Genomic DNA, 25,121 nt, shown 5'->3' on the forward strand with positions numbered 1-25,121 from the left:
AATAACTGTATCCCGCAACCACTCTGGCACTACTAAATGCCCTCAGCGGGGACGCTATCTTCCTAGCTCCCAGGCTACTTGCAATCACAATAGCCAATGTAATCCCATAGTTATAAAATTTACAGAAAAAGGAAAAAAGTATTCAGATTGGGTAACAGGGCGACAGTGGGGCTTAAGATTTTATGTAGAAGGCACTGACCCAGGACTTACTTTCTCCATTAGATTAAAATTAGAAAAACCCCTAAAAATGTCTATAGGCCCCAACCCCGTCCTTGCTGACACTGGAGTACAACCCCCACGCCCCAGGCTCCCGACTATTGCCCCAACTCCTCCACCCACTACCCCAAACACAGAGCCACCCTTACCCAAGACTGGAGATCGGCTCTTTAATCTGGTTAAGGGGGCTTTCCAAGCCCTCAACACCACCAACCCCCAAGCAACCCAGTCCTGTTGGCTCTGCATCACCCCAAGCCCACCTTATTATGAGGGAATTGCTACCTCAGCCACTTTCTCTAACACAAGTAATCATTCCTCCTGTGACTGGGGTCAGCACAAAAAGCTCACCCTGACGGAAGTTTCAGGTCAGGGGACCTGCCTAGGCACTGTTCCTCCTAGCCACCAACACCTCTGTAATCTTACCTTCTCCATAACTACCACCACCAGTAACTACTTCCTTACTCCTCCCTCTAACCTATGGTGGGCCTGCAACACTGGACTCACCCCTTGTGTCTCCACTGCCATATTTGCTGCAACCCACTATTGTGTGCTAGTCCAGCTTGTCCCCAGGATTTACTATCAGACTGCCCAGGCTTTTGAAGCCAACTATGAGGACACACGTCCTTCCCGTTTTCGGAGAGAGCCAGTCACTCTGACTCTGGCTGTCATGTTAAGCTTGGGGGTTGCAGCAGGGGTGGGGACAGGGACAGCAGCCTTAATACAAGGGACCCAACAATTCAATATGCTTAGAACAGCTATAGACGAGGACCTCCGTGCCATAGAGCAGTCCATCACCAAGTTAGAAGAGTCCCTCACATCACTATCTGAGGTGGTCCTACAAAATAGAAGAGGGCTAGAACTTGTGTTTCTCAAAGAAGGAGGTTTATGTGCAGCTTTAAAAGAACAGTGTTGTTTTTATGTGGATCATTCTGGGGTAGTTAGAGATTCCATGACTAAGCTCCGAGAGCGCCTTGACAGGCGGCAACGAGAACGGGAGGCCAACCAGGGATGGTTTGAAACATGGTACAGTCAGTCCCCTTGGTACTCTACCCTGATATCGTCTATTATTGGGCCCCTGATCCTGCTCCTGCTTATACTCACCTTTGGCCCTTGCCTCTTAAACCGCCTAATGGCTTTTATCAGAGATCGACTTAATGTCACTCAGGCCTTAATCCTGACCCAACAGTACCAAGCCCTTAAACAAGAGCCTCAAGATTGAGGCCAGATAAAAAAAAAAAAGGAGGGAATGAGAAATTATAAAATTATAAAATGTAAGACGCTTGCTTGCCCTGCCCAGAGGCTTCTCCCAGTTCTCGTTACTACTAGCCTCAGAGTCCCACCCTAGTTCCCAGAATAGCTACATGCGAGCTCCCGATATCAGAAGTCCCATATGGTTTCTAGTAACCGCCCTAGGGACCCACACCCAAGTCCCCACAAGAAGTCTCCCACTGCCAATGTCCATATGGTTTAAGCTTGATAAGGAACCCCACGTGCTTTGTGGTTTTTGCCCTTAAAAACTAGTCTGTAACAGCTACTCGGGGTCCTTCACCTCCCGAGGCTGAAGGGACCCTGGCGCGTCAGTAAAAACAATAAACCTTTGCTTTTGCATCAGTGTGTTGTGCCTCGCGTGGTCTCTCACGGCGACCCCCCTTCCCGAGTTGGGTGTTAGAGTCCAACATGTGCATGTAGGCAGATGCCTAAGGAGGCCAGCGGGGTGGGATCCACTGAAGCTGGTGTTACCTGTGGCAGCTGTGAGGACCCTGACATGGAAGGGTGCTGGGAACTGAACTACGGGCCTTGGCAAGGGCACTGCAAGCTCTTAACCACTGAGCTGTCTCCTCAGCACCACTGGAAACAATGTTTTAAGTTTATGAAATAAAAAAAAAATTAATGTGACTAAAGATAGTAGATAAAACCTTGAATGTGAGAGGAAACCAAAGGCTTACAATACACAAAGAAAATACATGTATATGAAATTAGTATTTATTTGTTGAAAAGAAGAACCAAGTAAATTTCTCCTTCTGAAAAGTTTAAGTTGAGAATAATTTACTTACCCCAGCTCTGTCATGCCGTCCACAAATTCCTTTTTGCTAAATTCGCACTGCGTGGCAGCCCTGAACTTCCATGCTATGACCAGGACTCTAATGCTCGCAGGGTCCAGGCTTAGATCATCGCAAAACTGCTGAATCCCATCAATTCCGATTCTGTTTTCATCCTGTGGATCTGTTGTTAAAATTAGGGGGAGAAAAGTCACACTACATTGAAAAGCAACCCTAAAATGGCTTTTTTTTTTTAATAAGAGAAAGTGTTTATTTGGCCTTATGGTTCCAGAGGAGTAAGTGACCATCCCCATGATGGCAGGAAGCAGTAGGCACAGTGACAAGCATGGCTCTTGTAGTAGCAAGCTGGGAGCTTGCACCCTGAACTGCAAACATGGAACAGAATGCACAAAACTAAAGAAACTGAGCATACAATAAATCCTTATACATTAAAAAAAAAAAGAATCATATAGTCAGGCTTATCATAGCATGGTACAACTTTTGTCTCGTCAAAGCTTCCCCGCTAGTGACAAGCTTCCTCCAGCAAGGCCACATTTCCAAAATCTACTCAAACTGCACCACCAATTTGGGACCAATTATTCAAAATCCCAACTCAGGAGATGGGGGCATCTAATTCAAAACCACGATATCTATGTGTTTACATTTAAGGATTCTGACTATAGAATTTGTACATTATAAGGACCAAGGTGATAGTTAATTTAATATTGATTATAAAATTTAACAGCATCTAGAATTCACCTCAGAGGGATTACATGGATTTTGTTAGCCTCTGGAAATACCTGTGAAGAATCATCTAGATTTGGCTAACTGCGGTGAAAATTTTAACCCTGAGGGTAGTCAGCTCATTTTTGTGGGTTTTCATTTCAAACTGCATTAAAAAATGCTTGCTGAGGAGCACAGACATTCTTTGCTCTATCTTTAATGACTGCAGATGCCATGTAAGGGGCTGCCTTGAGCTCCTGATGCTTGTGACTTCCCTAGCAAGATGATCTAGCCACAAACTATGAGCTACAGCGAATCTTTCCTTCTTAAAGTTGTTACTGAAAAAATATGTTAGCACAGCAATGAGGCATTAACTAATACAGAAAAGTTGTACCATGTTGTGGTAAGACTGACCATACGATTCCCTTTTAATGTATAAGGATTTATTGTATGCTCAGTTTTTTAAAATTTTTTATTAATTTATTCTTGTTACATCTCAATGGTTATCCCATCCCTTGTATCCTCCCATTCCTCCCTCCCTCCCATTTTCCCCTTATTCCCCTCCCCCCTATGACTGTTCCTGAGGGGGATTACCTCCCCCTGTATATGCTCATAGGGTATCAAGTCTCTTCTTGGTAACCTGCTGTCCTTCCTCTGAGTGCCACCAGGCCTCCCCCTCCAGGGGACATGGTCAAAGGTGAGGCACCAGAGTACATGTGAAAGTCAGACCCCCTAAAGTAGCTTTTTAGAACCATACTATTTTATTATACAGTTCTACCTAGTATTTCAGCCATATCAGTCAATGAACAAATATGGAGCATTGAAAGTCTATCCAGGAAACAGTTCTATTCTTAAAATCTAGACTTCTGGATTTTACGGGAAGAAAACAACACTGAAAGTCTTGTGAAGGGACACAGTCATTAAGAATTAATTTAAGAACTGGGCGGTGGTGGCCCACACCTTCAATCCCAGCACTAGGGAGGCAGAGGCAGGTGTATCTCTGTGGGTTCAAGGCTAGCCTCATCTACAGAGTGAGTTCCAGGACAGCCAAGGCTAACAGAGAAATCTTGTCTTGAAAAAACAAAAACAAAAACACAATCAAAAAAGAAAGAAAGAATTAATTTAAGGGTTGAGCATACAAGCTCAGCGTAGCTTCATGTCCTAGGATCTAACATCAACACCAGAAAAACTAAAACCCAAAGCCAAAACTCCAATTTAATTTCTAGCTGTGGATGAGGCTCTCTAACAAAAGGCTTGCTTCGCACGCCCATGGCAGTGGGTCTGTCTTCAGCTGTGACACGGGAGAGCAGTGCAAAGGAAGAGTTCTTACGATTCTGCCAAAGCAGAAGTGACTAACTGTTTTCTTTTTAGGTCATTTCCCTTGCTAGCTCTATTGCTGTGGGACAATATTTCTGAAATATTGTTAGCGTATGCAGCCATATTTAACAGCGTAGAAATTCACACTCCCTACCTCATCTGTCCAGTTTACAAATAAAAGAACTCAGGGTCTGTCTGTCAGTGACATCATGAAATTTGTAGGCAAATGGATGGAACTAGAAAAGATCATCCTGAGTGAGGAAATCCAGACCCAGAAAGACAAACATGGCATGCACGTACTTATAAGTGGATATTAGCCATAAAGTACAGGACAACCACGCTACAATCCACAGGCCCAAAGAAGCTAAGTAACAGGGAGCGCCCAAGAAGGGACACTTGATCTCACTGAAGAGGAAATGGATTAGACACCAGGAGTGGATGGAAGGAGAGCACTGGGCTGGGGAGGAGGGGGCAGGAGGGATGTGGTGGGGAGAAGACAGAGGGAGAGGCAACTGGATTTGGGGGCAGGTGTCTATGGGACAAGCTAGACACCCAGGACAGTGGAAACTCCCAGGAATCTGTGAGGGGACCCCAGCTAAGACTCCCAGCAATGAGGGCTGTGGAGCCTGAACCGACCATCTCCTGTAACCAGGCAAGACTTCCAATGGAGGGACTGGGACACCAACCCAGCTACAGAACCTTAGAGCCACAATTTGTCCTGCCCACAAGATGTGCAGGGGTAAAAGATGGAGCAGAACGTGAGGGAAGGGCCAACCAATGACTGGTCCAGATTGAGACCCATGCCATGAGAGGGAGCCCACCCATGGCACTATCAATGACATTGTGCTGAACTTGCAGACAGGAGCCTAGCATAACTGTCATCTGAGAGGCTTCACCCAGCGACTGATGGAAACTGATGCAGAGACCACAGCTAAACAGTAAGCGGAGCTTGGGGGATCCTGTGGAAGAGGAGGAGGAAGGACTGAAGGAGCCAGAGAGGTCAAGGCCACCACAAGAAGACCTACAGAATCAACTAACCTGGACCCACAGGGGCTCACAGAGACAAAACTGCCTACCAGAGAGCATGCACGGGAGCTCTGCGCGCGAGGCTAGGCCCTCTGCACATGTGTAACAGTGTGCAGCTCGGTCCTCGTGTGAGACTCCTGAAGTGGGAGCAAGGGCTGTCTCTGACCACATTGGCTGCCTTTGGATCCCTTTCCCCTGACTGGGCTTCCTAGTGCAGCCTCAAAAGGAAAAGATGCTCCTAATCTTACTGCAACTTGATATGCCCAGGCTGGCTGATATGCATGGGAAAGGTGGGTGTGGGGGGAGGGAGGTGAGGTGAGAGGTAGGGGCAGGGAAGAGAAGAGGGAGGGGGAGCTGTGATGGGAAAGAAAAGTAAGCAAATAATAATACTAAACAGAAAGAATGAAGTATATTAAAACACTTCAGCAATATCTCAAACTAGATTTTGACATTTCTGACAGAGTAAATGTATCACTATATATCATAGTATATGTGTGAATTCCATTGGTTCAAAGATACAAACAAAAAACCTGTAAATCCTTTGCCCAAATAAAGACTGCCCTTCATAGAAAATTTACCCTTGGTTATTTAAGTACTACATAACATTACTTTTATATATGATGGTGGAAATGTGTGTGTTGTGTATGTGATGCATGTGTGTTAATGCACATGACCATACAGACATGTATAGAGGGTAGAGGTCAACCTGAAACATTTCCCTTATTTCTCTCCAAGTTGTTGTTGTTGTTGTTATTGTTATTATTTTGGTTTTTCAAGACAGGGTTTCTCTGTGTAGCCTTGGCTGTCCTGGACTCCCTTTGTAGACCAGGCTGGCCTCGAACTCACAGCGATCCATCTGCCTCCCCAGTGCCGGCTCCATGTTATTATTTTTTAATGCTTTTCATTTTATTTGTATGAATGTTCTGCCGATATATATTAAACGATATGCATGCCTGTTGCTAGCGGGAGCCAGAGAAGGGTGCCCGTTCCTCTGGGACTGGAATTACAAAGGGTTGTCGGCCATCACATAGCTGCTGGGAAGCAAATCCTGGTCCTCTGTTTCTCTAACCCCACCATCTCTCACTGAACCTGGAGCAGATGCTATGGCTACAGTGGCTGGGCCAGGGACCCCCTGGGATCCACCTGTGCCTACTCTCCTAGGAGTGGAGTTGCTGGTGTGTGTCGCCACAGTTGGCGTTTATGTGGGCACTGGGACTCTGAACTCAGGTCCTCATGCTTGCACGGCAAGTACTTTCCTCACTGAGCCATCTCTCGGGCCCCACTGCTGTACTCTAAATGATGCACTTGTGGTCTTTTGAGGTAAGAGTTTTGCTGCGTTTCCCAGGTTGTCCTTGGATTGGCAGCAATCCTCTTGCTTCAGCTTCCCGAGTGCTGGGATTATAGATATGTGCCATGGTGCCCAGCAGCAAAGAAAAATGGGCACAAATGAGATGAGTGAAACCTGACACTTTACTAACTGCATAACAGGGAAAGCCATATGTATATCCCATGCTTATGGAATAAAGGTTATATTAAAAGACAAAACCCCTCTTCAGCCTGAACAGAAGAGCTTGTGGTGGGGTGGGGTTGGGGTTGGTATTAACAGGTACAACACGGCTGACACAGAAGCCTACAAAACGGATCCCCGTGACTGTCCTTAGTGCAGCATTCGCTGTATCGGAAGTCAGGGCTGAGGGGTTAGGGGAAGTCTCCTTTATTATCAGTCTTTCAGCTCCCTCCCTCATCTCCAGCTTTTCTGCCAAAAAGGGTGGCCACCAGAACTAGCCACCAGGAGGCGGGCGTCCTTGCGTCACTCATGCTGGGGTCTGCGGGTTTGGTGCAGCCCTTACCTTTGTACCTGCCGTACAGCTGCTCCAGCTTCTTCTGGTCCACGGCGCTCTTCATAGACTCGCGGTGGAACGCCTCTGGGTTCTGGAAGAAGCTGTCAGTGGCCTCGTCTAGTTTCCATTCATTCTGTGTCAGGCAGTAGACAGCCGTTTTCTCGCTAGCCTGAGTGCATGCCATGAACTGGCGGACCTTGTCCTTCTGAGTTGATTTAAGTTTATGCTTTGGGGAAAAAAAAAGTGGGAAAGCCAATGAAGCCATGTTTGCTCAGCCTCTATTCTCCCTCCCTCCTCTTAGCCCCCCCACTCCCACCCCCCCATCACTTCTCTGTGTAGCCTTGGCTGTCCTGGACTCACTTTGTAGACCAGGCTGGCCTTGAACTCATAGAGAGATCCACCTACCTCTGTCTCCCAAGTGCTGGGATTAAAGGCGTGTGCCACCATGCCCGGCTAGCCTCTATTTTTAACACCTGCATTTTAACTGGAGTTATTTTTCTGCTTGAGTGACTCTACTTTCAGAATAACAGCAAGCAAAAACTTGCTCTTCATTAATTCAAAAGACTGCATAGTTTTCTAAAAATGGGAACGATAGTATCTATAAAGTAGCAAATATATACAAATTTAATCTCCAAAACTAGTGAAAAAAAATCAACATTTTATAGAAAAGACCCTGCAAACCAAGAGTGGCGCTGCACATCTGTAATCCTAGAACTCGGGAGCCAGAGGCAGGAGGACTAGGAACAAGCCCAAGGACAGTTCTAAGTTAGCCAGGGACATAGGGGAGACCCTGGCTATAAATAAGTAACTTGCTGGGCATGGTGGCCCAGGCCTTTAATCCCAGCACTCGGGAGACAGAGGCTGGTGGATCTCTGTGAGTTCCAGGCTAGCCTGGTCTACAGAATGAGTTCCAGGCCAGCTAGGGCTACACAGAGAAACCCTGTTCCCCCCCCCCCCTTAAAATACTAGTACAACATCTCAGTAATATACATCTGGGCTCCTGTGTACAACACAGGGACCGGAGGCCGCCACAGGGGCCCACCTGCGTAGACACTGAGCTTCCACTGAGTTTAGGCTCTAATGAGCAAGGAGAGGATGGAAAGTCTGGAAGCATTATTGTTTCTAGGCTTTTCCTAGTTCTGCAGAGCTGCGCTGATGGAAAGACAAAGGAACTAAGAATTACACCGGAGGTAATCACAAAAGTGCCGCAGGTCAGCAAAGGAAGAGCTTGTGGTGATGAAATGAAGACGATGGTACTGTACGTGAGAGGAAAAGTGGGACAGAGGCTGTGGGTGGGCAATAAATAATAGAACTGTCAAGTGATGGGGCTATATATAGTCCATAGCGAAACAGGAGAGCGTCTCCGTACTTCCGGACGTGCGCAGCTACTTCTTAAGGTAACTTGGTGACAGTAATGGCAGAAGTGACTAGCTCCTCTCTAGAAATCAAAACAGAGTCCACCGTATACAGCTTCCTTATTTATTTGGTGGCACTGGGGACCAGAGCCGGGGACTCGTGCACGCTAACAAATGTGCCATGCTGCAGCGGCGTGTCACCAGTGCTGAGACCTGAAGATGACACTGAATCTTCTTCAAATAAAGGTGGGGATTTATAGCGACACGGAATAAATTTTAACTTACAGAAACACATAATGAACAGCAAGATGCAGATGGGGAGATGGGGGCGGGGGAAGAGGGTAAGAATATAGTTAGAATAAAGACACGCATACCATGTACAAGAGCTGAAAATGGGCTGAAAAGCGGCTCCAAGCCTCCTAGCTGCCGCAGCAAAGAAGAAAACGTGATTAGCTTAGGACAAATCTCTGGTAATAACACATAAAATATCTACCAACGGATCAGACATAGTCATTGGCTCCTGGCCTCAAGGCTGAGGGAAATGGTCCTCACAGCCCCTTAGGAAATAAGATGTGTGTGCAATGTCCGCTGCAAAGACACAAATGCCAACAACAGAGAGAGCACACCCCAGAGTCTTCCTGAGGTAAAACTCATGCTCGCGTCAAGACACAGCTGATGACGCAGTGGGAGGAAGACGACGCAGTCCAAACACAGCAGCCGTGGGTGGGCACTGCAGAGCCGGGGCGCTGAAATCGTCTGGGGGCTCACAATGACAGAACAGAGTTCCCAAGGTGCAACACGTCACTGACTCACGCTCTTCTCCTCATGAGTATGCAGGGAAAGCCGCTAGCGACTCCATGACTTGTGATGTAACAGGAGGACGGACATAGAAAGACTGGGACACTCCTTAACCATCACGGAACACTTCATGAATCTGCACGCCATCTTTGCACAGAGGGGTCACGGTAATCTCCTCTGTAGCCTTCTAATTTTAGAATGAAGTGAGGCAAAGAATTATCTTTTCTAATGAAAATATTTTGGAAGGAGATAAAGGGGGTGGCTGCACAATATTGGGACATACTAATCACCATAAATTTGTACACTAAAATTTCTAGACAGTAAGATATTTTCATAGGTGTAAGGCACACACACAAAAAAGGGTTTGCCATTGCAAATTCTTTTTAAAGGTTTTTTGCAGTTTTATTATTCTCATGTGTATGAATGTTTCGCCCGCTGCACAGCTGTGCACCATGTGTGTGCAGCACCCACGGAAGCCAGCAGAGGTTGTTGGATACACCAAGACTTGGCGCTCCCGGGGGCTGTGAGCTGCCAGGGGACCGACCACAGGCCTACGAGAGCAGCCAGGGGCTCTTGACAGCTGAGCCACCTCTGCAGGTCCCACTATTAAAAATTCTAAAATATGTTTACTTTACTTCCTGGCATGGTAAATTCTGATTCCCTACCATTATTAATATAAACAAAAGCACCCTGCAGTCCTAATGACTAAAGATACATTGGGTTCCTGACACAAAAGTCTAGACAGGGAACACTGTAAGCTAAAGCCACGAAGTCTCTCACACACACTCAGCTTCGCAGAGGAAAGGCCAACAGTTCAGATACAATGGACATGTGAGTAAAATGCCACACAGGCAGGGGCTTGGCGGCTCCAGTCTGCTGTTCCAAAACAGGTTCTGGAGGAACAAATTCTACATACTATCCTTTAAAACTGATTAAAAACAAAAACAGAAAAAGAACCCAAGGTACATTCTTGGCTAAGATGAAATTAATTAAATCAGGACAGATGTCATATGCTATCACAGTCATCTGACAACTGACAGAGACAGTATCTTTTTATGACTCTGACAGTCTCCTTAAGGGGAAACTGGCAAAGCTGGAAATACTTAAAAAGCCGTAAGAGAAAGACAAGATATGCTGTCCCCAATGGCCCTCTACTAAGAGTAGACAAGGTATCTTTACTGTGTAATAGCTGTTAGTGTTAGGTTTAAAAATTCTGTTATGGTTAGAAAACTAATTTTGGTATAGGTATACAGAGTTATCATTCAGTCATAAAAAGGAATAAGGCAATGACAAAAGCGGCAGCGTGAGTGCCTCTCAAACACACTGTGCTCAGTGAAATAAGCCAGACAGAGGCCCATAAATTATAGAAAATGTCGGGTGCTGATTGGAATGTGCAGAAGAGGCAAGTCTGTAGGTAAGTGGGTACCAGCAGCTGAGGAGGGAGGAACTGGGGGATGCTTATGGGCACATGGCTTTCTTTGAGGTGATGAAAATATTTTGGAAAGAGATAAAGGGGAGTGGGTGGCCGCACAATTCTGAGAGCACACTAATCACTATAAACCTGTACACTAAAAGAAAAGTTCAAGTCAGGCATGGTGGCACATGCCTTTAATCCCAGGGCTCCAGAGGCAGAGGCAGGCGGGTGTCTGTGAGTTTGAGGCCAGCCTGGTTTACAAAGAGAGCCCAGGACAGCCAGGACTCTGTGTAACAGAGAAACCCTGTCTTGAAAAAAAAAAAAATCAGCATAGCAAACAATAAACTCCAAGATTATCCCCGGAACATCCACACCATTTAACAAGTACCATACAGAGTTGTAAATCAAGACACTGTAGTCGGGCTGGAGAGATGTCTCAGAGGTTAGGAGCACTGCCTGCTCTTCCAAAGGTCCTGAGTTCAATTCCCAGCAACCACATGGTGACCGTCTATAGTGTGATCTCATGCCCTCTTCTGGAGTGTAGACGTACACGCAAACAAAACAGTGTATACTTAATATAAATAAATACATCTTTTAAAAAAAGACATTGTAGTCATCTGGAAGGCTGGAGGATGCCTGGTTCTGAGCTAGGTGACTCCTGAACGTACCTTGGTAGGCCTCTCCCAGTGTATGACAACTCAGTTGCAGCCAGGCTAAGAGCATGTGATGGATGCAGGTGTGTCAGGCGCTCCTTGATGTTAGTTTAAGAGTGGACAGAAGTGGGAAGGCAGGGACGTCAACAGATCCCCTCCAATATACTAAAATGGGCTTACCCCCACCAACTGCAGGCCTCAAGGGATTGCCAAGGTGCTAGTCAACATGTGCTGCAGCATCGTCCATGAAGGAGCTGGCAACACAGTTACATAATTTGATTTTTCCTGTACAGATTTTGCCATAAAAAATAATATGCCAATGCTGGGCATGGTGGTGCATACTTTTAATGCTAGCGCTCAGGAGGCAGAGGATGGATCTCTGTGAGTTTGGGGACAGCCAAGCTACATCCATGTAAGCAGTTGTAAAGTCTACTCAGCAAGTGGCTTTCCTTTCAGTTTACTGTGTCATGGGAGTCAAAGTGCTAGCAGGTACTTTCTATGTTCCATTATTTTAGTGTTTAAAATGCTCAGGGTATTTGTTTTGTTTTTTTCCAAAACAGGGCTTCTCTTGTGTAGTCTTGGCTGTCCTGGACTTATTTTGTACACCAGGCTGGCCTGGAAGTCACAGAGATCTGCCTGCCTCTGCCTCCCAAGTGCTGGCATTAAAGGCTTGTGCCAGCACGCCCAGCTAGGAAAAATTATCTGATTTCATACTGATGCCAAGAACTGTGGATCTTGGGTGCTGCTCAGGGTTTTTTACATTCATTTATCAAGTGTATCTCTGCCACAACGTGTGTGTGTGTGTGTGTGTGTGTGTGTGTGTGTGTGTGTGTGTGTGTTGCTTGGAATGGAACTCAGATCCTCTGGAAGAGGCACTCTCACAGCTGATTCATTCTGTTAAAAAGTGCCCGCAGCCACGGATTTGTGTTTTCGTAGCCTCTCACAGAGCTCCACACAGTTCCTCACATACAACAGTAGCTGTTCAGAATTTTTTTTTTTTTAGCAAGTGACAATCAGTAAAATACACGGAATCCTGGACGAGGGGCCCTTTGGAACAGCAGAAGCTGGCATAGAACAGGCAGGCGACCTTCTGAACAGTGCAAGCTGGAATGAAAAGTTCCGAACGATTTATGTGTTATCTTGTGAAAAATAACACACAATCTAGGAACAAAGGTACTTCTTCCTGTATAAGATTTTCAGAACATCCTTCCAGAGACGCTTAGCAAAATACCTCCTCTTACGGTCAATTGACAAAGGGCCCATTTGATCGGATAAGTTGTTTCAGGCCCACTTTAGGCTGACTGCTTTGGCATGCGCAAGCCTGCAGAATCAGTGGGTCATTAAATGCAAATGCTTCCGGATCTTCCGCCTCCCAACATTTCCTTCCCAAGAAACGCTCCTGTTCACATGCCTAGGTGAGCGGCTTGGCTGCTGGCTCTGGTCTGCTAGCAGCTGGTCTGAAGAGGCTGTCCGCTGCTCTTTTCAATTATTTCTTGGTTTCTAGGTTCTCATCTTCTAGTTTTCCAGCCTCGCCCAATTCGTTCCAGCCTCTCTTCCCTCCCTGCGGTCCTCAGCCCTGTTTCCTCTACTCAAACTCCAAGACATCGCTCTAAGGATAGAGGCAAAACTTGTCTTCCTCGACTCCCGCAGTCTCTCGGAGCGTAGCTACCAAACACCCCCCGGAGGTCCAGGGAACGGACTGTCAGGAGCCCCTCCTGCGTGGTCCAGGCTTTTGCACAACCCTACTAGGCTAACCCTCCTCTTCCTCTACCTTCTGCCCGTCTCTCCCGGTCTCCAGGATCCCCAGCCTGATCTTGGCTTTGGAACAGAGCAGGCAATTAATTGGTGATCTCCTCGCCCGGCGCCAGCTGCACGGATCGCAAACCACCCTCACCCCGGAGTGCCTCGCGCACCACCTCCCGGGGTTTGCTTCCTTCCATCTCTTCCAGAAACCTCCCCGGACCAAGAGCTTGCAGAGCTCGGCCAGCTCCGCCCCAGTCGGCGTCACTGTCCACTCAGACGCGGGTCGGCTCCGCCCATCAGGCAGGTGTCACCCTTCGCGCAGCCCCGTCCCGCCCTCCGGGCCGGTCAGCACCGGGCAGGCCAAGTGCCGCTGCCCTTCCTGAGACCCAACTGGGTTGTTCACATCCCTCTCCAAGCCATGCCTCCTTAAGTCAACCGTGCTCCTCCTTCAACACCCCGATGGGGACACCCAGCCCCCTCCGTTAGGTTATGCAGAAGGCGCCACGGAGCGGTGACCTCCGCGCCCCGCTCTGGCCGCACCTGCCAAACGCAAACCCTGCCACCTACCATGCTCCCCAAACGCTGCCGAAGCGGCTTCAATTTTTTGCGCAAGCGCACGCCGCTTTCCCTCTGCGCAGGCGATCGCCGCTGTCACTGCCAGCAGCAGACTCTCTGCGCAAGCGCAGTGTACTGACGCTCGCTTTAGCGGACTGGGAAGCTTTCCCGGCCTTCGGCTCTCAGCATGCAGTGCACATAGGCGCCCTTCAGCTCGGAGGCACGGCGTTTTGGGTAAACCGTAATCTCTCTTTCGGAGGCTGTTGCTTTTCTGTGGCTCTCAGGCTACGCAACCTCTGGAAGGCGACTGGCCAGCCAGCTCTCGAAACTACACTTCCCGGCGTGCCACACGCCGCGCGAAGGCCGACGGAGCCATCTACCGGCAGCCTGCTTAAAGGGGCCGAAACTACTGTTTGGTGCGCGTCAGAAGAGCCTGAAGTAAGAAGAGGGCGGTGCCGTTCTCCGTGTCCTGGTCCACGGCCGGGAAAGAGATGTGGGCAAGTCCACGTCGGCTCGTTTGCTCGCTGCGCCGGGGAGCTCCTGATCAGAGACAGTGATGCTGAAGTCGCATGTCCAGAGAGCGGCCTCCTCCATCGGGGTGAGCTTTGCGGCTGCGGGACTGCTGTCCTAAGATGCGTTCTCCCAGGGTCCCCACCCCGGGAGCTCAATCCTAGGGACTCCTACCCTACTCCTTCTTGGTTTGTCTCTTTCAAAAGGGAGCCCTTCCTAAGGGGCTGCCTTTGTCCACTTTCCCGGGGTGGGGGCTCCTTTTCTAGAAGTTCTTTCCAGTGGCTTCCGGAGCTCCGCTTCCCAAGACTTCACCCAGACTCGGAGGCTGAGCTCTCTGAGCCTCCCGGGTTTTGCCGGTTCCTGGAATTTTATGTCGTCCCTGAGTGCTTCCCCGTGAGGTACTGAGGCAGACAGCCTCTTTTTAAAACGAACACCCCCAAGATTGTCTTTCATAAGGGATGTGATATGCGCACTAACACTTGACTTAAGCTTATGCAGTCTGGGAGGTGTCCTAAGCAAACCAGACATTTTACACGTTCCCCAAGGAGTCTTAATTCTTCATTTAGGTGTAGTCCTCTCCCCCGCCCCCGACCGCACCCGCTTTGGGCTTAACCAATCAAGTTAAGTTGAAAGCGATGTAGAAGGTCACTCTAGCTTTAACCTCTGGCTGGAGCCTCTTGGGTAGATCCTCCTGGCTTTATTTCAGCATCCAGTGTCGTCTTCTGTGGTGAAAGGTGGATTTGCTTAGTTACCAGGGAAATATTTGCCGCTGCTGAAAGGATCTATCTCTTCACGGATCTTTTTCTCCTTCTTGGCTTCCCTAACCAAAGAAAGAACAAACACGGGCAGCTGGCTAATGAATGAGTGAGCTCTGCGTTTCCTTTCTTTGTGGACTTAAGTAGGTGCCTCCCGAACAAATAAAGTAGCTATTTGAACAAGCCTTTGGACACCATCAAGACGCTATGGGTTATCGGTTGTGCCAAATCACAGTTTGCCCAGCCTCTGTTTTTTTCTCATCTTTCTTTGGTTCATGACTTCTTATTCATACTCTTCGGTATTATGTTTTCCCCCCAAAGTAGTTTCAAGGATTGGCCAATTAATGAAATGCTTCTCTCCCCCCCCCCCCCCCCCCCCCGCCAAGTTTAAAAAGTACTTTCAAGCTTTTGGGGGTCACAAGAATTACCTTTTCATTTATATCCTCTTTCTTGTTTTCTCTTTCTTGTACTAATTAGCGAGTGAACAATACACTTCCTCTTTGCCAACTGCCTGCTGTGTTTATGTGGGTATAAGGGCTCTTTTGAAACAGACTTTAGAATTTAGAACAGGCTTTGCTGATGGTAGAACACACCTTCAATCCCAGCACTTGGGAGGCAGAGCCTCAGATCTCTGTGAGTTCAAGGTCAGCTTAGTCTGGCTAGTTCCAGGACAGACATGGCTGCATAATGAAACTGTCTCAAAACCAAACACCAAACAAACAAGCTTTAAGCCAAAGGGCTTTAATTCAGTCATTTTTTTTTTCCTGTTGAGACGTTTCTTCCCTGTCTCATCCATCTCTTCTTTAGCCTACTGAAATGTTGTCTTGTAAAGGACAGAATTCTACCTTGGAGGCTGAGGCAGGACAATCAGAAGTTCGAAAGTAGCCTGCCTGGCTTATGTAGTAACACAGTGTTTCAAAAATGAAAAAAATATTTTTTTCTTCTTAATAAGTTTTGAAGTAAATGTTATGATTCTTTTGTTTTGTTTCTACAAGACAGAGTCTCACTATGTAGTCCTGGCTGCCCTGGAACTCACTATGTAGATGAGGCTAACCTCGAACTCACTTAGCTCCACCTGTCTGTGCCTTCCCAGTTGGTGGGATTAAAGACTATGCTTGGTTTTTTGTTTTGAGACATAACCTTATTCTGTGGTCTGGGCTTGGCTGGAACTCGTTGTGCATTCCAGATTCTTCTTGAAACTCACTGCTGAAGTTATGGCACTGAATTTACCATGCCTGGGAAGATTATGTGCTCTCATGCTGGAAGTGCTGCTGTTGCTGCTCCTAATGAAGAGTGGCCAAGGGCCGACAAGAAAGAGAGGAGAGAGCGAGGAAGGAAGGAAGGAAGGAAGGAAGGAAGGAAGCGAGCCCCTAAGCCAGGCGGAGTGTCATCCACCTTTAATTCCAGCACTTGAGAGGCAGAGACAGGGGCATCTCTGAATGAGTACTAGGACAGCCAGAGCTACACAGAGAGATTCTGGACCCTGCCAAAAAAGAAAAAAACAAAAACAAAAACAAACCAGGAAAAAAAAGTCTCTGTTTCTGTTTAGTGCATTTCCTTATTCAAATATAAAAACGATATATGCTTAGTTCTAAGCTCTGTGCCTCTTTAGGGCTACTTGTGAGCAACGTAAAAACTTATTTGAGTTGATTAAGAGAGCTTGTTGCTCCTCCAGAAAGTGTGGGTTCGGTTCCCAGCACCCACATGGCAGCTCACAACCATCTGTGACTCCAGTTCCAGGGACCTGACATTCTCTTCTGACCTCCGAGGGTACCAGGCGCACATTTGGTACTTAGACAGAAACAGTCACAGTTGGAGAACATCGGGGAGCATGAGAAGCACACATAAAGGCGCTCACGTTCCTGCCCTTAGCATGCTCTTCTGATGGAGGCTGCGCCCCTGGGAGCAGGGAAGGGACAGCCACTTCAAGAGGCACCGAGATCACAGATCCGGCGTGTTGCCAGGTGGGAGGAAATGGTCAGCTTGCGTTTGAATTGGGAACCTGTGTGGGTACAGCGGGGTTGGTCCTGGCACAAAGTCAAGCTGCCACAGCAGCGTGCTCGTTCTTTCTCACTGCTCAAGTCCTGCTAGAGTTCAGTGCTTTGACTTAAGCCAGAATATGGTGTTTTCTTTGGGATTTCGAGTGTTACTCTGACCACAGTGGCAGCCCCCTGGTTTCTCAGTGTGCTGGCTAGTTTCATGTCAACCTGACACAAGCTAAAGTCATCTGAGAGGAGGGAACCTCAGTTAAGAAAATGCCTGCCGGTGGCGGCACATGCCTTTAGTCCCGGGAGGAAGCAGCAGGCAGATCTCTGAGTTTGAGGCTAGGCTGGTCTACAGAGTGAGTTACAGCACAGCTGGGGCTGCACAGAGAAACTCTCGTGTGTGTGTGTGTGTGTGTGTGTGTGTGTGTGTGTGTGTGTGTGTGTGTGAGAGAGAGGGGGGGGGAGAGAGAGAGGTGGGGGGATGGGGGGCAAGCCTGTAGGAGATTTTCTTAATTAGTGATTGCTGTGGAAGGAACCAGCCCATTATTTGTGGTGCCATCCCTGGGCTGGCTGTCCTGGGTTTATAAGAAAACAATGTGCCGGGCGTGGTGGTGCACGCCTATAATCCCAGCACTCGGGAGGCAGAGGCAGGTGGATCACTGTGAGTTCGAGGCCAGCCTGGTCTACAAAGCAGGTCCAGGACAGCAAAGGCTACACAGAGAAACCCTGTCTCGAAAAACCAAAAAAAAAAAAAAAAAGAAAGAAAAAAAGAAAAAGAAAACAATGTGAGTGAACCGAACCGTGGGGGAGCAAGCCAGTATGCAGCACTCCTCCATGGCCTATGCCTCAGCTGCTATCTCCAGGTTCCTGTCCTGACTTCCTGTGATGAACAGTGATTTAAAAGCATAAGCAAAATAAACCCTTTTCTTCCCCGTGGCTTTGGTCGTGATGTTTCATCACAGTAGTAACAGAGAGAAACAGTCTGTTTTTAGAATCAACACGTTGACACACCTTCTTGTAGGAACCCTCACTAAATGACCTGGCCTCCAGGATTTTTGAGTTCTCATGTTTTGATGTTTTTGGTTTTTGTTTTGTTTTGTTTTCTGAGACAAGGTTCCTCTGTTCAGCCCTGGCTGTCCTAGAACTTGCTGTGTAGACCAGGCTGGCCTTGAACTCAGAGACCCAAGGTGTCATGTTTGTTTTCTGTTAGTCTGTCTCCATTGTCTTTCCCTGCCTGCTTTTGTCAGAATGCAATCTCTAGAAGTGCCACCTTTTACTTATTTTACTGCTAGCCCGTGTTGTTTGGAAAATTGCTGGTATTTAACTGTGTGTGTGTGTGTGTGTGTGTGTGTGTGTGTGTGTGTGTGTGTGTGTTAAGAGGCAGATTCCCAGTGAGATGAGATGCTGCTGGGTCCAGGGTGGAGGAGACCTATGGCAGTCAGTTGGATGGTCCACTAAGAGGTTAGGTGTGGTATACCCATGAGCTGCAAAGCGTGTGAAGATGGTATGTTTTGCTTTCTTTGTGGGCATAACTCCTTGTGACCAGGGGTTCCATGATCAGCTGATTCCGTGGGTGACTCCTAGAGTTTAACCCCCTTGACCGCTCTAATCTTTGTTTCTTCTTCGGTCTGCTTTTCAGGCTCCAAGATCATCCTTTCTCAGTGACATTTACTGAGCATTTCTGCTACTGGCTTTTAAAACACCACTCTCCCCCGCCCTGGGCAGTGTCTTCTACTCACCTCAGCTGTAGCTGGCACCAAGACCTTCCTCACGCCCCAAACTAGACTGCAGGAACCAGGTTATCTCCGTCTTTTTTTCCAATCACCAATGTGTGTGTGTGTGTTAGGTCTCCCTTCAGAGAAGACAATAATGAGCCTGGATTTCAGTGATGGAAACAGTGTGAACATTTGATCAAGTCCCAGAGTTCCAGACATGCGCAGATGCTTGTGACTGTTTTTAATCTTCATGTCTTACCTCATTAATCATGGCTCATTTTGGAAAATTGGCAGCACCCCAAAAAGATTTATAAAGCGGGCAGAGTGACCGAGCACACCACTCAGGATCTCGGACGGTGGCTTTCCCTGTGATGGGGAAGTTTATTTATTTATTTTTTTTTTTCTGCTGTTGATGTGTGGCTCCTCTTAAGTAGAATAGGCTTTTGTCTTTCACACATAGTCAGTTTGTGAAGCTGTGTGTAATTCACTTACCTTTCTACTTGTTCTTGGGTTGTCTTGAGACAAGGTGTTATGTAGCATAGGCTGGCCTTGAACTCTCAACCCAGGCATGTGACATTGTGCCTGGAGGGGCTGTGTTTTAGACTTTTTTAAAAAAGATTGTTTACTATGTATACAGTGCTCTGAGTACAGGTATGCCTGTACACCAGAAGAGGGCACCAGATCTCATTATAGATGGTTGTGAGCTACCGTGTGGCTGCTGGGATTTGAACTCAGGACCTCTGGAAGAGCAGCCAGTACTCTTAACCTGAGCCGTCTCTCCAGCCCTGTGTTTTAGACCTTTAAAACTGTCTTTAAAGTCGGATGAACCGCCTTTGCCCTCCACTTATGGTTCTGTGATATTCAGTATTTGGTTGTGATCTGGACACACAGTAAGTTCAGAAGTTGATGCAAAAATCATATATGTCTTTCAGCTGTAAAATGCGTGTGTATAATGCAAGCCGCCTGTAGCAGAAGTCTCTGCACCCTGCCCCTCATCCTTGGACCATGAAGGTACTGGATGAGAGTCTGTTCTGGATGCTGCTCCCAGTCTGTCACCTGATAGCCAGTGCTGCGGAGCACGAGGAGGTGGCCAAACATGCCATCAAGTTACACCGAGGGAAGGGCGCCACGGCCACCCAGCGGAAGCAGTGGGTCCTAGACAGCTGCCGGCGGCTCACCGGGCTGCTGCGGCAGAAGAACGTGGTTCTGAAGAAGCTCAAGAATGCCATCAGAGCTGTGGAGAGGGACGCCAGCCTCTCCGGGGAGGAGAAGCTCTTCCAGGTGCACACATTTGAAATCTTCCAGAAAGAGTTGAACGAAAGTGAGAATTCAGTCTTCCAGGCCATCTATGGACTGCAGAGAGCCCTGCAGGGGGATTACAGAGATGTGGTCAACATGAAGGAGAGCAGCAGGCAACGGCTGGAGGCTCTGCGGGAGGCCGCCATCAAGGTCAGCCACCAGTCAGGGGTGGAGGAACCTGCCCTGTGCAGGCATCTGTCGGGGGGATGGGAATTCGGGGTGGGGTGACACACAAAATTAGGAAGGCCGGCTGGAGGGAGTACCTCTCTCAAAGCCTGTTTGTGTCATCATTACTTGTAGGAGGTGCCTACCCATGTCATGTAAATCCTAGTGCTCAACTCAAACTGACTAGGATTGGCTCGTACTCTGCCTATAAACTCAAAAGTATCCACATGCCTCACACTTGGCAGCTCAGCACGTGGTGTCATGCTGGCAGAGGGCCTCCGTCATTTACTGATGCGCTCACTCTTCCTTGGTATGTTTCAGTGTTGCTTGCCCAGCACATTTTGCTTGGCTCAGCATATTTGAGCAGTTTAGGATGCTTGACTCCCTCTGCTGGGTAGAGTTAGAGTTGCACCTGTACAAATGGCCCCTTGGCCTGGAAAACTTCTCCTGGGTCTAAGCCAGAGGAGGGAGTCAGTCATATGCTAGTGTAATCCTTTCTAAAGCTTCATTTATTACAAATCACTAGGAAGAGACAGAGTATGTGGAACTTCTTGCTGCCGAAAAGCACCAAGTGGAAGCCCTCAAAAATATGCAGCATCAAAACAAGAGTCTATCCATGCTCGATGAGATTCTTGAAGACGTGAGGAAAGCTGCGGACCGCCTGGAGGAGGAGATAGAGGAGCATGCCTTCGACGACAACAAATCAGTAAGCAGAAGACCATAGTGGTCCCTCCGCCGGCTGGGCCGTTGTGATGAGCATAGGCCCCGGCGAGCTCCGGAGAGTCACATGTGTGTCTTAGAGAAGCTGAGACTGGGGCAGGCTCGAGCTCCTCTGTGCCACGTCGAAATTAATATGACATGTGTTCAGAAGTGAGCTAGCTAGCCTGCGCTCTCCCCCACCCTCTCTCTAGGGTTTTGAGACAGCGTTTCTCTGTGTAGCGCTGGCAGTCCTGGAACTCACTCTGTAGACCAGGCTAGCCTCCAAGTCAAGAGCTAGGCATGCCCCTGCCTCCCCAGTGCTGGGATTAAAGTCCAGCATCACCACCCGCTGGCTCCATACAGCTGTTCCTGTTTGAGTGGCTTGTCCCTGGGCCCCAGCTTTGCCACTCAGCTTGGCCTGGGACTCTGGAGCCAGGAAGTTTTGGGGGTTAGGTCTCGGGGCTTACCTACTGGGGAGTACCTTAAAGTTTGCAAAAGACAGGCTCATAGCAGAAACCAGATTCAGGCTTTTCCTTTGCCATGTGGCGATCAAAGGGGAATGATCTGATTTAATATTGACGGCAGGAGCTGTGGGTCTTGGGTGGACTATAACAGTTACTGAGTGTGTGGGGACAACAGAAGCAGGGTGTTCAGTTTTTTTGGGATTGGAGAGGAACTCCTAATCATTTCTAGAGCTATAAATGTTTGAAAGAATATACCATAAATCAGCCAGGCGTGGTGATGCATGCCTTTGATCCCAGCACTGGGGGGGTGGGGGGGTGGGGCAGAGGCAGGCGGATCGCTGTGAGTTCGAGGCCAGCCTGGTCTACAAAGCAAGTCAAGGCGACACAGAGAAACCCTGTCTCAAAAAACCAAAAACCAAACAATAAACAAACAAACAAGAATATACCATAAATCAAGGAAAGCAGATGCTTGGAAGCAGCATAAGCCCTAATTTATTATTTTTATTTTTTTATTCTTCTGGTTTTCCGAGACAGGGTTTCTCTGTGTAGCCTTGGTTGTCCCCAGACTGAGAGATCTGCCTGCCTCTGCCTCCCAGAGTATTAGGATTACAGATGTGCACAACTGCACCTGGCTAGCCATAATGTTTTATCCTTAAATTCTTTAGTGGAGAAATTGCCTAATTCTAGCTAATGGACACTATTGGGTTTGTTTGTTGGAAGTACTGGGTGTTGAACCCAGGGCTGCACACACTGCCAGAAGAGGGCCGCGCTGCTGAGTTACACAGCCAGCCTTCTGTTCACTCTGATTTTGAGATGGGATCTTGCCAAGCTGCCTGTTCTACCTTCCGGAGTCCAGGTAGGTCTCGACCTCGGACCTGTGTGCCTAACCCTCTAAGCTGGGATCACAGACCTGGAACCAGACTTAGTGTTCCTGATCTGTTTGTAACAGAATACTAAAGCATTTCTGTTATTCTTTCACTTTACTCTTTAATTGTCAATGTGAAAGCAGTTAATGCTGCATGTGTGGTATTGGTTACTTTTACAGGTCAAAGGTGTCAACTTTGAGGCAGTTCTGAGAGTGGAGGAAGAGGAGGCCAGTTCCAAGCAGAACATCACAAAGCAGGAAGTGGAGGATGGCCTGGGCCTCAGCATGCTTATCGACTCCCAGAACAACCAGTATATTCTGACCAAGCCCAGAGATTCAACCATCCCACGCGCAGACCACCACTTCATTAAGGCAAGCTGCAGCCGTCATCCTGGGGCTGGCCTGTGAGGCCGAGCCGTGTCTCCAGCCTCATGCTGGATGCCAGCCTCCTTGCTGTCAGAGGCTCCACTGGAAACCTCAGATCCTTTCTTCCAGAAGCCTTCCTTGTCTTGTTTTGTCAGGGCCGGCTCTAACTCTGGGGCCTGGGCTGGCCTGGAACTCACTATGTAGTGCAGATTGGCCTTGAGTTCGCAGCAACTCTCCTGGCTTAGCCCCTGAGTGCACATAGCCCACATTTGAGTTTCACATACCCTCCCCATGAACAGAGAAGGCAGGAGGCCCAAGGGTGCCTCCCAGGTGCTGATTCTCACAGGAGAACCAAGCACACATGGTTATGACTAGAACCCCCACCCCCACCCCCCGAGCTGATTCTGCAGACAGATGTTGTGGGTACCCTCCATGAAGGTCGGGGCTTCTTTGTAATGGTCTCTTCCCCTCCTTTAGTGATGAGTAAATACTGTCTGTGACATACTGGGGACTGTAAACACCCGGCTCCAAGTCTCACTCACCCAGGACTTACTAAGTTATGTAATCATCTGGTGGTGAGGAATCCAAAGGTGAAGGTGGCACGAATTAGCATATGAGCTCTTAGGGCCCTGAGACCAGAGCATCCACAGAACTCAAATACTCAAGGGCCGAGGATGGTTCTAGAGAGCTTGAATAGACAGGCACATCCTATGAGGATGGAAGTTCATCTCTTAGAGCACAGTTTAAGGCCCTCAGCCTCTGTGTTGGGCAGGGCGGTGGGGAGCATTCTTCCTCTTACTTTCATCACTTGTTCTTTATGCTCGTGAGGTGAAACCAGGGACCTCCGTCCCGCTCTGCCCTCCCAGGTACACTCCGTGCTTATTCCCTCTTCTGTCTGTTAGGACATCGTGACCATAGGAATGCTGTCCTTGCCATGTGGCTGGCTGTGCACCACGATAGGCTTGCCTACGATGTTTGGGTACATCATCTGCGGTGTGCTTCTGGGGCCCTCAGGACTAAACAGTATTAAGGTGAGAATCATTCTTTACTGTTTTTAGTGTCTAACATGATGCAAAAGAAACATGAGTGAAGACTAGAGAGGTCTGAGCCCGAGTCAGTGAAGAGACCAGGCAAAGATACCCTTGATGTATTCTTTAATCTATAGGAATATCGCATTTCTTGATGCAGGATGGCTTGATGACAGGCCATCTGCCTCTTTACATTATATTAATTTAAAAAAAAATTTTTTTTTGAGACACAGTTTCTCTGTGTAGCCCTGGCTGTCCTGGTCTGGGTTTGCAGATCAGGCGGGCCTCAAACTCACAGAGATCTGCTTGTGTCTGGCTCCTGCCTTCTGAGAACACAGGTGTGCACCACTGTGCCCAGTTTATATTAATATTTTAAAATTTGCATCCTAATTAAAAGCGGGGCATAGTTAGTAGAACCAAACCATTAGCCTCTTCCTGTAGGAAGTTGGTAGGCTTTCATTATGAAGCTGAGAAGTGGAGATTTGAGTGTATCATTTTGGCATCATAGCTATGGTCTGAGCAAGAGAAGGGAAGGGAAATAAAAGGAAAATAGAAGAAGCAGTAAGGAAGCATAAACACACGAAGATGTCAAGGAAATAACATCGGGCAGAACAGTAAGTGGAATACACTCGCACACTGAGAGACAGGCTGAAGGATAGTATCGAGGGGAAGCGTTGTAGCAAGAGGCCTGGAAAAATAAAGCAGTGGAAAGTGAACACGTGTGGTGCAAGCAAAAGCAGAGTGAGAACACTGCAAACGCAGGTGGCTCGTGCTGGCCTCAGGGACACTTAAAAATTGCTGTCCTGTTTCTTTTCATTTAGTATGACAGTATTAAAAGCAAGTGGCAAATGAGTCAAAACTGTGTGTGTCTGTGTGTGTGTGTGTGTCTGTGTGTGTGTGTGTGTGTGTGTGTGTGTGTCTGTGTGTGTATGATACCTCACATGTGAAAATTCACCTCATGAGAAAAACTTCCTCCTCCCTGGGAAGGCATGGAGAGAGGAGTTCACAAAGACAGAGTGGCTGTGTGGGTGAAAGCCAGTGACCCCCACAGCTGCTTTTTTGTTTGTTTGTCTTTTTGGTTTTGTTTTGTTTGGAGACAGGTTTTCTCTGTTACATAGAGCCCTGGCTGTCTTAGGTTCTCTTTGTAGTGCAGGCTGGCCTCAAACTCACATAGATCTGCCTGAATCTGCTTCCTGGGTGCTGGGATTAAAGGTGTGTGCCCCCACAGCCAGGGATACAGCTGCTTATTAATGGAAACTATAATGAAAATAAATACTCCTCTGAGCCAGGTGCAGTGGTTCATGCCTGTAATCCCAAGACAGCCAAGACTATACAGAGAAACCCTATCTCGAAAATAATAATAATAGCCGGGCGTGGTGGCGCACGCCTTTAATCCCAGCACTCAGGAGGCAGAGGCAGGCGGATCGCTGTGAGTTCGAGGCCAGTCTGGTCTACAAAGTGAGTCCAGGACAGTCAAGGCTACACAGAGAAACCCTGTCTCGAAAAACCAAAAAAAAGAAAGAAAAAAAAAGAAAATAATAATAATAAACAAATAATAAACAAACCTCTGGCAAATCAAGAAAAAGTGTG

General features: G+C 47.8%; 2 protein-coding genes across 8 annotated transcripts in view; one reads left to right on the plus strand and one right to left on the minus strand.

Moving 5' to 3' along the window:
- Positions 1-13,884, minus strand: part of DCUN1D2 (defective in cullin neddylation 1 domain containing 2) — a 36,732-nt gene extending 22,848 nt beyond the window's left edge. For 3 of the 5 annotated variants that reach the window (XR_014774915.1, XM_084758868.1, XM_084758865.1), the window contains exons 1-3: positions 13,693-13,884; positions 7,172-7,388; positions 2,271-2,439 (exon numbers count right to left, since the gene is read on the minus strand). Coding sequence is in view for 4 of the 5 variants with exons in the window: in XM_084758868.1 (XP_084614994.1) it covers positions 2,271-2,439; positions 7,172-7,388; positions 13,693-13,695 (389 nt within the window). In the remaining variant the exon portion in view is untranslated. Of the gene's footprint in view, positions 1-2,270; positions 2,440-7,171; positions 7,389-8,891; positions 8,915-13,153; positions 13,272-13,692 lie in introns of those variants that run through there. The other 2 variants (XM_084758867.1, XM_084758866.1) reach the window with 2 other exon arrangements.
- A 187-nt stretch (positions 13,885-14,071) lies between these two features.
- The window catches only part of TMCO3 (transmembrane and coiled-coil domains 3), a 45,517-nt gene continuing 34,467 nt past the window's right edge, over positions 14,072-25,121 (plus strand). Inside the window, exons 1-6 of one of the 3 annotated variants that reach the window (XM_084758852.1) lie at positions 14,072-14,278; positions 18,570-18,728; positions 19,578-20,094; positions 20,636-20,815; positions 22,318-22,509; positions 23,406-23,534. In XM_084758852.1, coding sequence (XP_084614978.1) covers positions 19,651-20,094; positions 20,636-20,815; positions 22,318-22,509; positions 23,406-23,534 — 945 coding nt within the window. In that variant the 5' untranslated portion in view covers positions 14,072-14,278; positions 18,570-18,728; positions 19,578-19,650. The remainder of the gene's footprint in view (positions 14,279-18,569; positions 18,729-19,577; positions 20,095-20,635; positions 20,816-22,317; positions 22,510-23,405; positions 23,535-25,121) is intronic. The other 2 variants (XM_084758851.1, XM_084758853.1) reach the window with 2 other exon arrangements.

The sequence above is a fragment of the Acomys minous genome (genome assembly GCF_964271855.1).
Source record: "Acomys minous genome assembly, chromosome: 15".
Lineage (NCBI taxonomy): Eukaryota > Metazoa > Chordata > Mammalia > Rodentia > Muridae > Acomys > Acomys minous.